This window comes from Lepisosteus platostomus, chromosome 14 (genome assembly GCF_059453375.1).
Source record: "Lepisosteus platostomus isolate fLepPlt1 chromosome 14, fLepPlt1.hap1, whole genome shotgun sequence".
Lineage (NCBI taxonomy): Eukaryota > Metazoa > Chordata > Actinopteri > Semionotiformes > Lepisosteidae > Lepisosteus > Lepisosteus platostomus.
In genome coordinates this window covers 6,525,174-6,541,300 of record NC_142624.1, presented here as the reverse complement: position 1 = coordinate 6,541,300, position 16,127 = coordinate 6,525,174, and the positions used below count along the sequence as shown (strand labels likewise).

Below are 16,127 nucleotides of genomic sequence, written 5' to 3'. Positions count from 1 at the left end.
AGAGTATGTATAGTTAAAAGACATAGGTAAATAATCCTCCCTTATATAACAATTAAAGTACTAATGAATTGGCTTCAAGTTAATAAAAATAACACTGAACAACTAAAAGAAACAACAGCCATCACAAACCTATAGTAATCAGTTAAAATAAACAACATGAATCCCTCCTCTCCATCCACAGGATGCCTGCACTCTCTCTGTCTGCCTCTGTGATTAACACATCCCACTGTAATGAAAGGGGCAATAAAACTGTCAGTGAGACTGTAAAGTTGTCTCCGGCCTCTCATCCCCACACCACGGACATGGAACTGAAGTGTTTGTTACAATACAAAAACAAAAAACACTTGAGTTGCGGATGCTGTGTAATGTGTATGTGGGCAGTGGGCAGGGAGCGTCTCACTTACTAGCTAGATGTGTCTCACAATCCTAGTCTTTTTAAATCTTTGGTTCTGTTTTATCCTGTTCTGCTCTTATCCCATCAAAGACCTCGTCAGCCAGACCAAAGAGTAAATAAGGCAATTCAAGAATGATACATTTACAGATATTGAGACCCTACTGTATATACATATTTTGTCTTACAGCTTTCAGAAAGCACACTACAGTAACTGGCAATCAGTGTATTACAGTTTGTTGAAGAAATCAGAGTCCATTATATCTGGTATAGTTGAGAGAATGGTGACAACTATTTGAAAATTTTGGTGACTGGGTTCTTCAAGTACCAATTGTTGACCTACTGTAGCTAAAAACATTGGGTCATTTCATGATGGAAGGTAAAAACCTCCAGCCTATGAATAGACAGTATCAACACGCTGCACTTTGCAGAATGCTTTTCGATATGTGGAAGCAATCTCATGCACTTCAATCACATGAATGTTTTTATTTACTGCAGTGCTAAAATACCTTTGAGTTCATAGTTTTCTTCATTGATGGCTTCCTCGTCTTTGTGTACAATGATCCATTTTTGGAGGGAGGTGTTAATTTTAATTTTAGTTGCAAGAGAACAAAGAATCACGCAGAAGAATGCTTTATATTTTTGCTTCCATTTCCTGGAAAATCTTAGTGGTTTAGTTTTGCTTTCTTTAAATGAGGTCTGCACACAGTACATACACCTCTTCTGTTTTCAGGGGTCCGCAGACACCTGGTGTGCACGTATCCTTCTTTAAACTCTTGGCTGTTAAGCATGCATTGGTTTTCGTTGCTTGGATGATTCAGCTACCTGCTGTGCTGTCATTTTCTTGGCAATCCATTTCTTTCAAGCATTCAATTGAAATTGTTCTCTGGTGGTTCTGGATTATTGCTCTGGTTGTGGATGCTGGTGCAAACTGCATTTCTTTGACTCTGCTTTGGAGTCTTTTGCTTTGTTTCGCTACCTCACTTCCATTATGCTCCTGCACTACTTTCTAGCTGACTCTCCCCTTTGAAAGAACCAGCAGCTGATTGTTCACTATGTGAGCTCCTGGCTTTCACATGCTCAGATTTTCACATTTTTCTCAATTAGGGTTGAAAGCTGCTTCTGTGAGATAAATGTGCATTTTTTTTTTACAAGGGTTAAGAGTGCTATGTGAGCGGCATGAGGCAAAATAACAATTGAAACAATTAGAAATTAAATGATCATTCCATCCAAAGCTGCTTAGAAAGATTGTGTGGCAAACTATGCATCTGCATCTACTGCTACAGACATGCAGGATTTTGCCCTCTTATTTTTTTCAAAGGATGTAAAAAAAGAGGTTAAACAGAGTAGCAGGGCTGAAGATTGAATTAGAACCTCCTACTAACTCACTCATTTAGCTGCTTGACCAGCAGGGGTGCAAATACTGATATATTTTTGTTCTTCGTAGTCGCAACATAATTTTTTCCAGTGGATGTTTGTATGCATAAGGCTAAGCAGATTAACACGATAAATAGAAAGCTATAGACAGACAGAAAACCATTGCATTCTGAATCATCAGATTCCCTTCTGCCACGTTGTTTGAAGAGGCATCCGTCTGCAACTTTACCAAAAACCTCAGTTCAAGCCCAAGTCCTATTTCCTTTCTCCTGACAAGTCCTGACAAGCTCTCATGGCAATTTTACTGCATCAATGCAAAAAGACTCTAAATGAAGAGCCCAAGGCCTAGTCCCCTGCATTACTAATCACATACAGTAGCATCATTAGTGCTCACAGAGATATTCTAGAAAAGTGGTTAAATAAATGTTAAATGTAATGAGCATTCCATATGAGGGGGAAACACTAGAAACTGTGAAAGCAGCTCTCCCAAACTGTACTTGCACCTGCTGGCTTCAAGGCTCTTTTTCTTTACAGTGAAACAGCTGCACATCTTTCACTACATTCTCAGGCTTCGACATTCTCTTTCAGGAACCCCGGGCTAGCCTGTAACCGATTTTGCCTTCCATCACATTTTTTAAGAAGTGCCACAATTGATAATGCGATTAAAACCTGCATGAAGCATGGAAACTGATCATTGTGAAAGCATCTGATGCAGAACATACGCTATCGCTTGGATTTGCATGGGCAAGTATGTTGTACAAAAATGAACTTTTCCTCAAATATGTGACAGTCAGATACGTGACAGAATGTAGTTCTCCGTAGTATCTCTCCCTTCCTCCACTTCTACGCTTAATAAAGCAGGACAAATTAAAACACAATCTAATTGTAGTACTCAGTGGAAGCTCAAATCTTTTCGCAACAAACAGATTTTTCTAATTAACCACTTAAGAAAGTTAAAGAAATCAACAGAGGGGAAAAAGAGTGATACAATCTATCAACTCCATTACACAACAGTTTGAGCCATTTTCAGTTTTATGAGGCGTACATTCTAAAAACTGTCTTCATGAGGAAAAAAATAGGAGGACACTTGAAATCTGGGCATGTGCTCAAGGTACCAAACACCCAGTACCTTGTGTTGTGTGTCTTACAAAAATTCAAGGTCACTGAATGGATCAAACTGATGTATAGGGGCAGCACTATTTCTTTATTGTGTGTGTGAATTAATAAAAATACAGTAGCACTGCCTAAAAGTAAAGAAATATGATCAGTTAAAAAAATGTTCAAGAATGAACAGAGATGGGGATTATTAGGAGGCCATGATTGGCAAAGGCCACTGGGAAATTTGGCCAGGACACCGGGGTTACACCCTTACTCTTTTGCAACGCCCTGGGATTTTTAATGACCACAGAGAGTCAGGACCTCAGTTTTTTATGTCTCATTCAAAGGACGGCGCCTGTACGGTATAGTGTCCCTGTTACTATACTGGGGCATTAGGACCCACACAGACCACAGGGTGAGCACCCCCTGCTGGCCCCACTAACATTTCTCCCTGCAGCAACCTGAGTTTTTCCCAGGAGGTCTCTCATCCAGGTACTGACCAGGCTCACACCTGCTGAGCTTCAGTGGGTTGCCAGTTGTGAATTGCAGGGTGATATGGCTGCTGTCATTTCTTTAACGTATTTTCACCACGCCGCTGTGATTCAGTTTGTGCCACCATATCCAGACAAAAACCTCTTGTTTCCAAGATACTGTAACTATATTTTGTGTGAGGCTTGCTCCTGAAGCAATTCTTTTGCTCGCCGACAGCCAGGTAAAATATTGACCATGCTGAGGGCAAATGTGGAATACTTGAGATTACAACATAAAGATTAAGACTTCTCTAATACTAGCTTATATTATTATGCTTAATTCTTTAGGACAGAGGTTCTTTAACCTGAGGTGCCCAGGATTCCAATGGATGCTGGATTTAAACACACAACGCCCACTTAACATACTTCAAAAGTGAGATCATCATGACAGATCAAGAAAGGTGATACAAGTGCCTTGGTTAGTATGTTTTTTAGGTTTGATCCGTATCCCACTCACCCTTTCTATGCAAGTGTAACTAACCGCCACATATGACAACAATCAAAACTTGAACTGGAACAGAGCTGTGCACACCTAACTACAGCTTGTCAACTGTCAACCTTGTCCTGCAATTTCTACTCATCTGGCTTCTGTTTTCAGATGCGCAGATCTTTCTGTTGCTAGTCTACCTTAAAATTTGCCATGACTGATTATTTATTCATTTATTCTTTGTGAAGTGAAATGTCTGTTAGTTCATATTCTTGCAATTCTTTCCAAAAGTAAGTTGTAATAAATGTTTGATTTAACTTATTTGTACATTTATCAATCCTTAAAGCGCAATCAAAATTAATAACCACTTTTGGTGGGGGTTACCAGGTATTGAAGTCTAAAAGGGTTAAGAACCTTTGCTTTAGGAGTATTTACTGCCACCTTGTGGATGAAAGGCACAAACACATTAGCCAAAAGAGCTTGAGTGTCAACTTAAGGACAATTGAAAAGGTACTTACGCCATCTGACCTACTGTATCTAGCATTTTCATTTACCAGTAATCTATCAATAAAGCTTCAGCTTTCCGATGTTCTCCAACTGTTTTGGAACAGTTAAATCTGTGTTAAGTTTGCTTTGGAACTAATAAAATCTTTTGTTTGTGTCTTCAAACTTACCTTTTCAATTATGACTGCTTTGTCTTCATAATCACCTAAAAGAAAAAAAAAAAGGAAGTTTAAGTAAACATATCCGGATGCAAACACATCCTCTTTGTATCAGGACTGCTTTTGGCCATTGGGATTTCAAATGTTGATAAACTAAATGTTCTAGGTATTTTATCTTAAGTTTTTAAACTTTAAATTTCTAAATATATCAAAATATTTACATTTGCAATTTTTTGTAGTAAAACTGTTAAAGTGTTGAACAGAAAACACTGTTTTCCCTTAATATATACAAAACCCCTTTCATGCCTGAAGAAATAAGGAGTAACTCAGTTCTTATTCAGGTATTTTTGGGCATCATTACTTGATTCTTCAGATTCTGAGTGTTTGTGATGTCTATTGGTCTATTGGTACTTTCAGTTCATTTTCCATGTTCTTTCACTGCTTAGCCACATCTTATTTCACAGACTGATTCCTCTTTTTCAGCAATGTGGAGCAAAATGACATGCAACTCGACTCGCCAACAAACGTTTACAGTGCACAAAGACGCGCAAGACATTCTCAAACCTCAGACACATAAAATTACATCCTCAAAACACGTGCCACTCTTTTTTTCTCCTGTATTTGAACTTACCTTTATTGCACCTTAGGGTATTTGTCTTGCACATCATGAATATCTCATAAACATATATGATAATAATACAATACAAGAACAGCACAACACAATAACACAATAATAGAATGTCATCAATTTCCCTTTGGGATCAATAAAGTCTTATCTATCTAATACAAAACAACATTCAACAACATTGCTGAATCATAACTCTACCAGTAAATGATTAAAAAACAGGCAATTATCTTGTAAAGAATAAAAAAGAAACATAAGATCTCCATCTGCTATTTTTTCATTGTTCAAAAACCAAATGCTTTTAGGTATAAATGCTCTCTTAGTTTTTATACAGTATATGGGATCTGACATCTACTCCCAGAGGGTAGGAGAGTCTATTCAAAAAAGAGGGGCCATCTAAGATTTAATGTACTAAAGATTACTAATATGACACTTCATTAGACATACGTATATCCAAAAGAGCTATAAAGTAACTAGGTACTTTATTTCCAAACTAGCACCGCAAAGGTCTATTGAAGGAAATCCAGATCTGTTAGGAGTAGCTGAGCACAGCAGTACAGAAACTACCTCTCAACAAACCATTTGTTCCGAATCCACAGCATGCATTAATGAAATTTAATCAAACAGAAACACATTGTGGTGTGTGTTCCAGGCAAAGATAAAAGACTTCACTGATTTGAAAAAAAAAAAAAAACTTTTGTCTCTTCTTACAGTGTAAGACACTTAAAATATAAAGTTTAATATTTAAACCAAGCCATTTTATGACTTGAAAACTGCTAAAAGAAAGCAAAAAAAAGCTTCTGAAGCTACTGATCAATGACTGAAGCTTGTTGATTAGTATATTGGATTCACACACATGTGTAAGGACATTCAGTGAGATGGAGAGATTCAGTTGCAATTCAAACTGTTTATGAACTATCACTCAGTCAAAACTTTACAGAATAAGGATTTCCAACTTTACTACTGTACTTCCATTATTCAACATTTTCCTAATTAACTGGCTAAATAGACAACATTATTGTGATCTTTGGCCAATGACATGAGACATCTACCATACCTGAAGAACTGGAACTCATTAGGCAAGTATCACAGTTTTTAAAGATGCTTTTCCATTAACAACCAATTAAGATCTAAAAGTGTTGATTGACCTACCTCTGATATCACAGTATATACAGCACAATACAGTATTTACTAGGCTTAAATGCTAATTGGTAATTGGTAATTGGTTAAATGTTTTTGGCATCATTTTGATTAACTGATCATTCATAACTGAAAGGTGACTTTGACAGTTACATAAGCACTACAACACCTAATTAGTGAGGCAGCTGATGTGGTGTGAGTAATGAGGCATTTTAACCTGTTGAAAGCTAAACTTGATATAAATTAAACCAGCACAGGAACTAACATATACTGTTCATCATAAGAATAATGCCTTTATACCATTGGTATACTGGGGTTTAAGTCCATGGATTGTTGTAAGCTCTCTTACATGGTAAGACATTACAGCCAGCCAATAATAGGACCTGGGAGACCACAATTCAGGACAATTGCAAGATTGATGGTCTGGAATGGAGTGACTGTTGCTAGAGAGCTCCTCTTGTACTGATTGATGGCAATCTGATCAAGTCCTCATCTGCTGACATTTCTGCAGGCTCGTCTTGACATTACAAAGGAAGGTCCTCTTTCTGCTCATGTTAAGACAACATTCTTTTGTGATAGTTTTTATGCCAGGCATGATGTGGATGCTCTACGCACCAGACTTGAACCACTTTGATCTTTTGTGACAAGAGTTTTGATGATGTGTGGCCACTAAGGCTCAGAGACTAGCGAACAGCCACCTGATTATCCAGACTGTATAAGAGGAATTAGAATGCCACAAGACAGAATCTGCAATCTGATAAGATACATGTCAATTGAATAAAAAATCCTGAAAACTATATATTGGCGTGTTTGAGTCTGTGTATACTTAAGTATCTGTATGCGATTCACTGTATGAGTTTTGTGTATTGACTGGTACTTTTCTGTATGTTTAGATGGTGTAGTTAAGCCATTGATGGGAACCATTTTATTCTGAGAATTGTTTTGCTATGGGGTCTTCAGTCAGCAGTAAGTCCTCAGAAATGTATTGCTGTGTAATTTAGTCATTTTGACTTTCTGACCTAAATGAATGTGGTTCAAAGCCTTTGTGACAAACAGCATCCATGACATTGGTTACCTGTGGTGTCCTGCGCCTTGTTCTGCAGCAGCTGCAGGGCAGTTAAGAGGCTACTCAGTTGCTGGTCACTCAAGTCACGGAGGTCAACTCCATAATTCTTCAGCACAGCTCCTAATTTCCTCAGGGTTGCATCTGCAATGCAGCAGGGAGACAGCAGCCTGAAGCACAAATGCTAGCAAAAACAAAATCACACTTAGAACTTGAAAATGCACATGAAAGGCTAAAACAGCTAATTACCGAGTGAAATGGTCTCCTTGTTTTCTTTCTCATTAAGGAAATTTGTGATCCCCACCCATTAACAGATGATTTTAGACGTCGGCTTGCCCTGCACCTCATGATCACCAGCGACGGCATGTGACACCTGGTAGTGGGAATTCTGGGAACAGACTGAGTATAAAGACGTGCAGAGGCCTTCATCCTGGTCTACTAAGACATCTTGGGTGACTGGCAAGGGACACTTAAATGTGGAGGGGCCATGCCAGTCTAGGTGAAATACCGCAGTAGAAGATCTCACGTCCCACGTGCAATAGCTTGCTATAATGGCAAAGGTTATTATGGCTGTCCAAGAGTCATACCAAAATAAGATGGTATTAGGATCTGATGAGTCTCAGGCAATTGTTTTGAAAGATTTTGCCCATGCAATTTGCGAAGCTGCAAAGGGGGAGAGCACTAAAGTCTTGACTTAATCCCGACCGACTTGTTTTAGCATTTTTTTTCCTAAACCGTTACATTACCTTGAGCAACAGTGCACTTGGAAGGCAAGGACAGAGGTATGTTTATATTACCCTGCATCACTTAACATTATATGAATTCACGAGGAATGACAACGCCCCAAAATCGAAGCTTAACGAACTATTGTGGAGTGAATATTTGGCTTAACCCGCTTGGCTGAGGGACCACCTCCTGGCCGTAGGACGAGGAGGCCAGGACCCCCCCCGCAAGGTAACCAAGGGGCAGCTGCAGAGGTGGAGTTGGGGTGGAGTTGGGATGCAAAAGTCGCACGTGAGGGAGAGAGATATCGCATTTGGTATTTATAGTGTTTAGTGGAGGAAGGACGAAGAGAGTGATTGCTAATCACTAACAGCTGGGAATGACTGAGCGTGGTTGTTGTCATCCCTCCCGAACTTTAGTTAAATAAACTCCATTAGGCCCGGTACAAGATGCCAAAACAGTGGTGATAAAACTAGAGTGATAAAAAACAGACTGATACAAACAGCAAGGAAACCTTTTCCTCATTTGTAGATTAACAGGTATTGTTTGAGTGGGATGAGTAATACTCATTTCAGGGCATGACTAACCTGGGTGAATTTGTTTTGATTAAAACCACTGCATGTCAAGGCATGTGTCAGTGCAGGTTATTTTGAAATGACAACAATACTTCTAAGCACAAGTCCAATCCATCATCACTACAGCACCAATGCATTTTGGTGGTATATTACTAAATTTTCATTTTTATTTGGTCCTAAACAGACCAGTGCTGGCTTGATGATATTGCAAATGCTACGTTGGGCCAGTCATACCATTCAAAGAGGAGAACGAGCTGTAGTCCTGAGGGATCTTCTTATGTTTTGGCTGCCTTGTTTCCTCAGAGCTCTGCCCATAGTCCTGGTTATAGTCTTGTGGGAAATCAGGCTCCTCGTGAAATGAAGAAGATGTTGTCCCCTTCTGCTGGGGGGGCCGTCCAGTGGACAGGTAGAGAGAAAGGAGGTCCTGGAGCAGCTGGCGGTCTCTGTCACCAGGACGGTACCCCCCAGAGCGCGAGGAGGGCCGGAGGTAAGCGCCACCTACAGAACTAAGGGGCCTCTCATCCTCCTGATAAGCATACTGTAACACAGACAAAACAGGCAAAAGACAAATATCACACGGTTATCTTGATATTTCTAATCTCACAGGGTCATTAGAAATTGTAATATGAATGTGAATAATATATCAAGTAGTACATCAAGCCATGGTACCATCTAAGGTGTGGCATTCCGTGTTAAGAAACTAGAAACGGGATGCGGTATTAACCCACTTCAACAGAGCATCACAGAGATGCATATGAATAAGAGAAGTGTCCAAATGCAGCATAAGAAAGGGAGGCCAACGTGTTATGACGAGGCTTGCGGTTGCTGACAAGCTGCATCCCACAGGTAGGCGGGGAATCCAAATGCTGGGGCACGTTATTTTCCGAAGGTTAGCAGAATGTGCCGTGGAGAAGTGAAAAACAGCTGACCAGGGGAATACAGACTGGATCAGGAGACAGGGCAGGAACAGGCAGGGAAGAGGTAGTGGCAGGGCAGGATTCAGGCAGGATTTTGGGCCTCCGGTTTTGAGTTTGAGAGACCGAGGTTTCTAGTCGGTCAGGTGAGCTGGTAACTTTTCAGTGTGTCTAAAGTCAGGGCCGAGTGTAGCAGGACCTCAGCAGCTCAAATGACAGAGCACCTGTCTTGTGGCGTTTCAGGCATTAAATAGGAAACCTTTAATTAATTAGAGGACTGGGTGACTGTATGGTACAGGGAAGGCTGAACCGACAGGTGGCCCAAGCATGGCTGATTTGGAGACGCAGGAGAAATACGCCTGCTCTTGGGAATGCGGCAGTCTCCTGGGCAGCCATGGGGCTGTGAGCCACCGCAGGTTTGGGTGTGATACCGTGAAGAAAAGCTGCATTCTAATATACAGCAGTAACCACTACATCAACCCAGAGCAGTGTAAACAGACTGAATGTGAGTAGACCTAAGACTACTCTTAATGATAACATACTGTAGTAGCTAGATTTTTTTTGGGGGGGTGAGGAGTGAGTTCATAAGCGAGATATGTTTCTAATTATCATAACTGGCATCCTAATAATGATTATAGTCTGGAAAACTAAGTGACCAGAAATCAACACTTCAGACAAAGCAATCTTCTGTTGCTCTTTCTTTCATACAGTATTGAGATTGATAAAAGCAATTGCGAACACCAAACGTATTAATACATATAAAGAAACAGACGTCAGTGTGCTTCTGGTGAGACCGGCAGCTACTTGCAGTGAATTACTTTTAAGATTTTTCTTCAAAGAAGATAGAGAGTTGGTGGAGGAGAGACAGAGAGAAGAGTGTCACGCAAAAGGACCTTTTTCCAGTCTGTTACATTGACCAGATTCTGGCCAAGTAGTTTGAACTTTGTTTTAGAGAGCTTGCTGTTCCATTTATTTCAGAAAAATCTGATTTTTCTTATTGTGGAATCCTCAGGCTAAACACATTCTATCCTTATTTGGTATATTGATCCATCTTTACACTGGGGAGATAGATTCCCTTTCGCTTTAGGGCATCCTTGGTGCAGGAAGGAAGATGCAGTCTCAGGCTGTATTCTTTTATTTAAGATTCAGGGTAGTCTTCTTGTTGGCCAGTCAGGGTGTTGCATAGTTTTTCAGGTTATAGAGCTAGCATGCTTCTGTATATTTCTGGGTCTGAAGAACATAGGTCTCTGAAACAAAGTTTTAGATACAGTGCAAAGTTTTATGTTATACTGTATGTAGTGTAATGCTTTGTCTTCTTTAGTTATTTTATAGTTAATATCGGTGTGTTTACCATTTCTACTTTTGCCCAAAAAAATATACAGAACTCACATGCCAAGATTCACCTGCTTCAAATTATTACTTACCACCTGACTACATTTTTTACATTAATACATATTATTTGTAAAAAAAAACCTCTTTATTTTCCTGATCCCCCCTATTTTGCAACAATATTATTATAAAATATCTAACATTTTTCAGATCATTTAAGTTATATGTAAATTATACTTACAAAAGCCAAAGCCAAAATTTACATAGAATAAAAGTCAAAGCCATAATATACAATGTTATACTTGAGAGCCTCTTAGAACTGAAGCGGATGTTCAATGCAGATATGAGATTTTCTTACAGCTGTACTGACTGACTCTCATCCGTCTTACATTCACTCCGATCTCAATGACCTAGTTCCACACAACTAAAAAACAATACCCAAAGGAGAGCAGTACTGTCTCTTTGTGGCTTCTGCTGACCTGGGGGTAAGAGTAAGGGCCAAGGAGCGGGGCCTGCATGCGCACAGAAGCCTGGGGCTGGTCAGAGAGAACCATGTAGTCAAGGTAACGCTGCATCAAGGCAGGATTCATCCGGTCAGGCCCAGGACGAGACCTGGAGCTGGAGTAGGACAGCTTCCCAGAGGATTGTGCTGATTTAGGGACCCTACAAAAGAAAAACTCATAAGAAAACCCTTCTTCTCTTTATACCTGAAAACCATTGTTAACCAGAGTGCCTCTGTTATTAACAGTGCAGACTCAGGGCAACCCTTATATATATATATATGCACATACAGAGATGCAAAGCAAATTACTGATATTCACTATTATTAGTAGTATTTAATATTAATTTAAGATCCATTTAGTTTAATGAGTATTATTCATAACAAAAAAAACTGAAAATGTTAAAGTGGCCAATTCATTAAAAAAAGATTATATTTATTACAATTGGAGATTTAACTGCTAGAAGACAGCTCTAATATATTTAATCCATTGGATAATCTGACTTGAATTAAAAAATGATAGGCAATTTTTTGGTATCACAATATTATTATCTATCTTAACATTTATATGGATCTTTTAGCTTTGTATATGATAAAGAAAATACTGAACTCGGAACACCCCAAGAAACGATTCAAATGATTAAATAAAGTTTGCGGGCTCAGTGGGTCGCAGACTTCATGGGTATGTTTAACCAAATACTGACTTTTACAATCTGAAATTGTTGAAGATTTTTAGAACGAGTCAAAAGAGCAAGGTATTTTGTTCTGAAGGCGTCTGAAAGCCTCTTTGGAAATGGAAAGTACTGTACATTTTCAGAGAATTTGTATTTAAAAAAAAAACATTATTAAATTACTGTATACTGGCCTGTGCCTGATTATGTTTTAACCAAATCTCAGAGACCCCATCTCATGGTTAATGTAGGGATTGTGTTTGCTGCCCTGACAAGGCACAAAGTACAAAGTAAAGTAAATTGAGAGGAACTACAGTAGGATTGCAGATGTACATTTGAAATGGACCCTGCAGTGCAGAGTCCATCCAAAGAGCAAGATGCAAAACTCGAAGGACAGAATTTTAGGAACTGATGCATTGTGAGCACATGGAACCTCAGTTTGAAATATGTGCTGAGCTGCCAGAAATCCAGGATGGGATGCATGTTGCATGGAAACCATCTGCTGTATTTCCCTGGTCCATAGGCCACTGGCCAACGGAGAGTCTGTGGTGAGGTCATAGAAGCACTAAGGACTTCTGGTAAAGCAGCAGGCTGTAGACTGCTGTTAAGACTCCTGAAACCCCTGATGTGTGAAAAAATCTACTAATTGAAACAGATTTGAATGCCAGAGCGCCCGTTCTTTCTTTAAGATATCTGCTGACAAAAACATATTTTCGTTGTGAAACAAAATTCTGTTTGAGCATGTGCGTTTGCAATAGAAGTACAGATCAGAAAAAGACGTGTCCATACAGTATCATTTTTAATCCAGGAACATTCCGAAAACTTTTAAAGGGGCACTATACTGAATACTTTTGCAAGGGACTATACAGTATATTACTCTTTCAAGTTACCGGTCACTAAACAAATAAGTTAATAACACCACTTCAACTGAAGTTTACCCATAACACGTTTTGGCTGTGACTGTAATCTTCTTTAAATGTCCACAGTCAGTTCCCAGATTCATTTGCGTCTCTCTGTGAGCCCAACCTGGACAGCCCAGGCATATGACGGACAATCCCATTACACAAAGAGGGCAGCCCAACAAGGGGCTATAACAGTCTCATCTTACTCTTTGAGACCTCTTAAACACAGATGTCATTGTACCTCTATTTGGGGAATCCAAAATCTTGTACATTTTGGAAATGTTATGCTAGTTTTCATCTTAGAACCATTCTGTCTTCTAGTCCCAAACAAAAAAAACACTGCATTGTTACTGGGATATAAACAATGACAATTTTGAAAATCATTTTAAAAAGCTGAATAATTGAAATGAACTATAAATAGTAAACATATAAACATTTAAATCTTCAAAGGACTTGGGGCAGAAAACAAAATTCAGTTTCAGAAGGATTCCTAGACTATTAAGCTAGAAATAACTGGGACGGCTAGTTGTTTTCTAGTCCCTAGTTCAAATGATGACCTTGAGATTGTTTGGAACCCTTCCTCTTTGCGTACTGCATCACAATGAGGATGCGATGAACAGCTCATCGCCCACCTGCCTTTTATCTTCTGCGGGTTCTGTCCCAAAAAATAAAATGAATTGATTAATAAAATCGAATAATAAAAGGCTTAAAAATGTTAAATGTAAAAAAAAAGGGATTTTTTTTAGAAGTGTAACCTCAATCTACCCCCATTTGGATCCTCAGAAAGGCATTCATTGAAGCATGTGATTCAGGACCTCACTGTCAATTTTTTCAGACAACTCCAACTCAATCTTTACTTATATGAGCTAAAATAACCGTGACTTTTCTCCAGCCAAGAATCCAAAGGAACGTTGCACCAGGACGTTGTTACAGACAAGCACAGGAAACTTACTGGTCTAAAAAGGCCTCTTTGGGTGAAGTGGAGGAGTAGGTACGAGGGACATGGATCATCTCTTGGGAAATGATGTACTGGGTGATGTCATCCTGCCACGACAAGCCTGAGACCAGGGATAACAAAAAACGGTATTAAAAAGAAAAGCTGCTCTAAATCAAAATGGCATGAGCAAAACACTGTTAGACTGCTTCTTTGAAATGAGGTTTGTAAAAGCTCCCCCGTCTAATTTGGATTGTCTAGTTCAAATTACCATCAATGAAAGGCAGATTTCTGACGGTGCTTCCATCTCAACACATAGCCAGATCCTCTTAACCAGTTTATCAGCCATTAAAAGTTGTCTTTTATCTTCACAGCCCTTTTCAATTTGTCAATCTGACCGTACTATGCAATTTAGAAACAGGTTACACTGCTACAGTACACTGTTAAACAAACGTGAGAACAAGCCTACTTCTGAAAGCCGCTGAATAGTCACGCTCTCCATTAGAGCAGCCACAAGAGTGCTAATTTCATTAAAACACAATCAAAATCTCTTGAATGCTCAGGGAGAAGGGTTCAGCATGAAACACTCAGAAACGTTTTTATCATCCCAAATTTAGCGAGTGAAACAGGATGGGGAAAATCAGAATGTTCCTTCCATTGTAGCAGATACAACAATTATTACAAATTTAATCAGCTTGAAATGTTATTGATTTTTATTTTTTAAAAAGATCATACAAAGACTTATGAAAGATTTCTGAATAGATTTAAAAAACAACCAGTTTTCAGGGTACTCAGTTATCTACTGGGCAGACAGCATTCAGTTTTATCTTTTCTTTGTACTGGTCTCAAAATGCTTAATAAACAGAATTAAGCCAATACATTAACAAACTATTTAAATGTAGGTAAGGACTATCTGATGAAACAACTCACAGCTGATATTTTAATTACTGAGAGCTGTGTATTTGACTCTAATTGCGATAATTCAGTGCACAACTGGAGATTGCAGACACAACCTCTTTCCCTGTAATCATAGATATTCAATAATAAATTTAAAACAGATTCATATTTGCTAGATTGTAATGATACCTCACTACCACTTGCTTAAAGTTTCTCGAGTTTTCACTTACATCCCTGGATGTCCACAGTATTTACAACATACAAACAAGGCATCCCAGAGACCTATGTCCTGAACACCCAGAAAACCCCAGACTGTTACCAAGTAGTCAAATCCTCTGTAATGCCAACAGAGGCCAACAGAAAAGATAAAGCTGCCTTCTAAACTAACAGAATAGGATCTGCAGTTAAATCTCTCTCACTTTAAACCTGGATGCTACAAAGTGAATGGGAAACCTATCTCCCTAATCTAAGAATTTGTTAACTAACCAGGAGAGGCCGTTTTTAACCCAGGGATTCTCTATACAGGAAATCAGAGTTTCCTAAAAACAACAGAATTGCAGGATCTTTTAACAAGGTTCAAAAACATAACTTCAGTCGGGTCATTACTGATGATCTGGACTAGGACCCATGTTTTATCTTCTGTGTCCTCCTATCTTCTCTCTGTCGTTTTGCCTCTTCACATGTCCTCCTCTCTTCTCTCTCCTCTCTGCCTGTTTTTATGCTGTGTTCCTGGACTGTTGATGACACTCTTAATCATTTACGAAGAACTTAATTAACTAAGGCAAACCTTAGGATTGCTTCGATCTATGAATCTCGCACAGCTACAGTACATCTTAGCAAACATTTCCTTGCTTTGAGAGTCATGAGAACTGGAAATGTTGACAATGGCCAGGTGCTGACTATTGTTCCTTAGATTATCACACCTCAATATCCAGCTCCAATAAATGGTAACAGGGTATTCATCAAATATACCAAAATACACAGTGAGTTGGACACAGAACTTTAAGTAAAATATATGAAGAAAGATTGAGCAGCCTTTTAGGGGCTCATAAATAGTTGAGAGCAGTTCGTTCTGGAGAGGGAGATGGTGAAACTACAGTGGTGGGACTCTCACAAAGACAAAATACCCAAGTTAAAATCCTCTCAGAAATTCAATTTTTGAAACATCCATGTATGTAGGACTGGCACATAACAGAATCCGTAAAACGGATTAAAGTCACCTTCATGACTACAGCCCCAGAGCACCATTATCCCAAATGGGAATATTTCCCAACTTCCATCCATCCATTTTCTAACCACTTATTCCAATTCAGGGTCATGGGGAACTGTCATGGGAACTTGATCTGGATAAGCAACAGGCACAAGGCAGG

The 16,127-nt window shown here is 39.1% G+C and overlaps 1 protein-coding gene across 1 annotated transcript in view; it reads right to left on the bottom strand.

Moving 5' to 3' along the window:
• LOC148648797 (receptor-type tyrosine-protein phosphatase-like N) overlaps nucleotides 1–16,127 on the bottom strand; it is a 151,072-nt gene that overhangs the window by 87,022 nt on the left and 47,923 nt on the right. The window contains exons 4-8 of the mRNA XM_088606732.1: nucleotides 13,879–13,984; nucleotides 11,334–11,517; nucleotides 8,846–9,149; nucleotides 7,326–7,457; nucleotides 4,498–4,532 (exon numbers count right to left, since the gene is read on the bottom strand). Of these exons, the coding sequence (XP_088462858.1) occupies nucleotides 4,498–4,532; nucleotides 7,326–7,457; nucleotides 8,846–9,149; nucleotides 11,334–11,517; nucleotides 13,879–13,984 (761 nt within the window). The remainder of the gene's footprint in view (nucleotides 1–4,497; nucleotides 4,533–7,325; nucleotides 7,458–8,845; nucleotides 9,150–11,333; nucleotides 11,518–13,878; nucleotides 13,985–16,127) is intronic.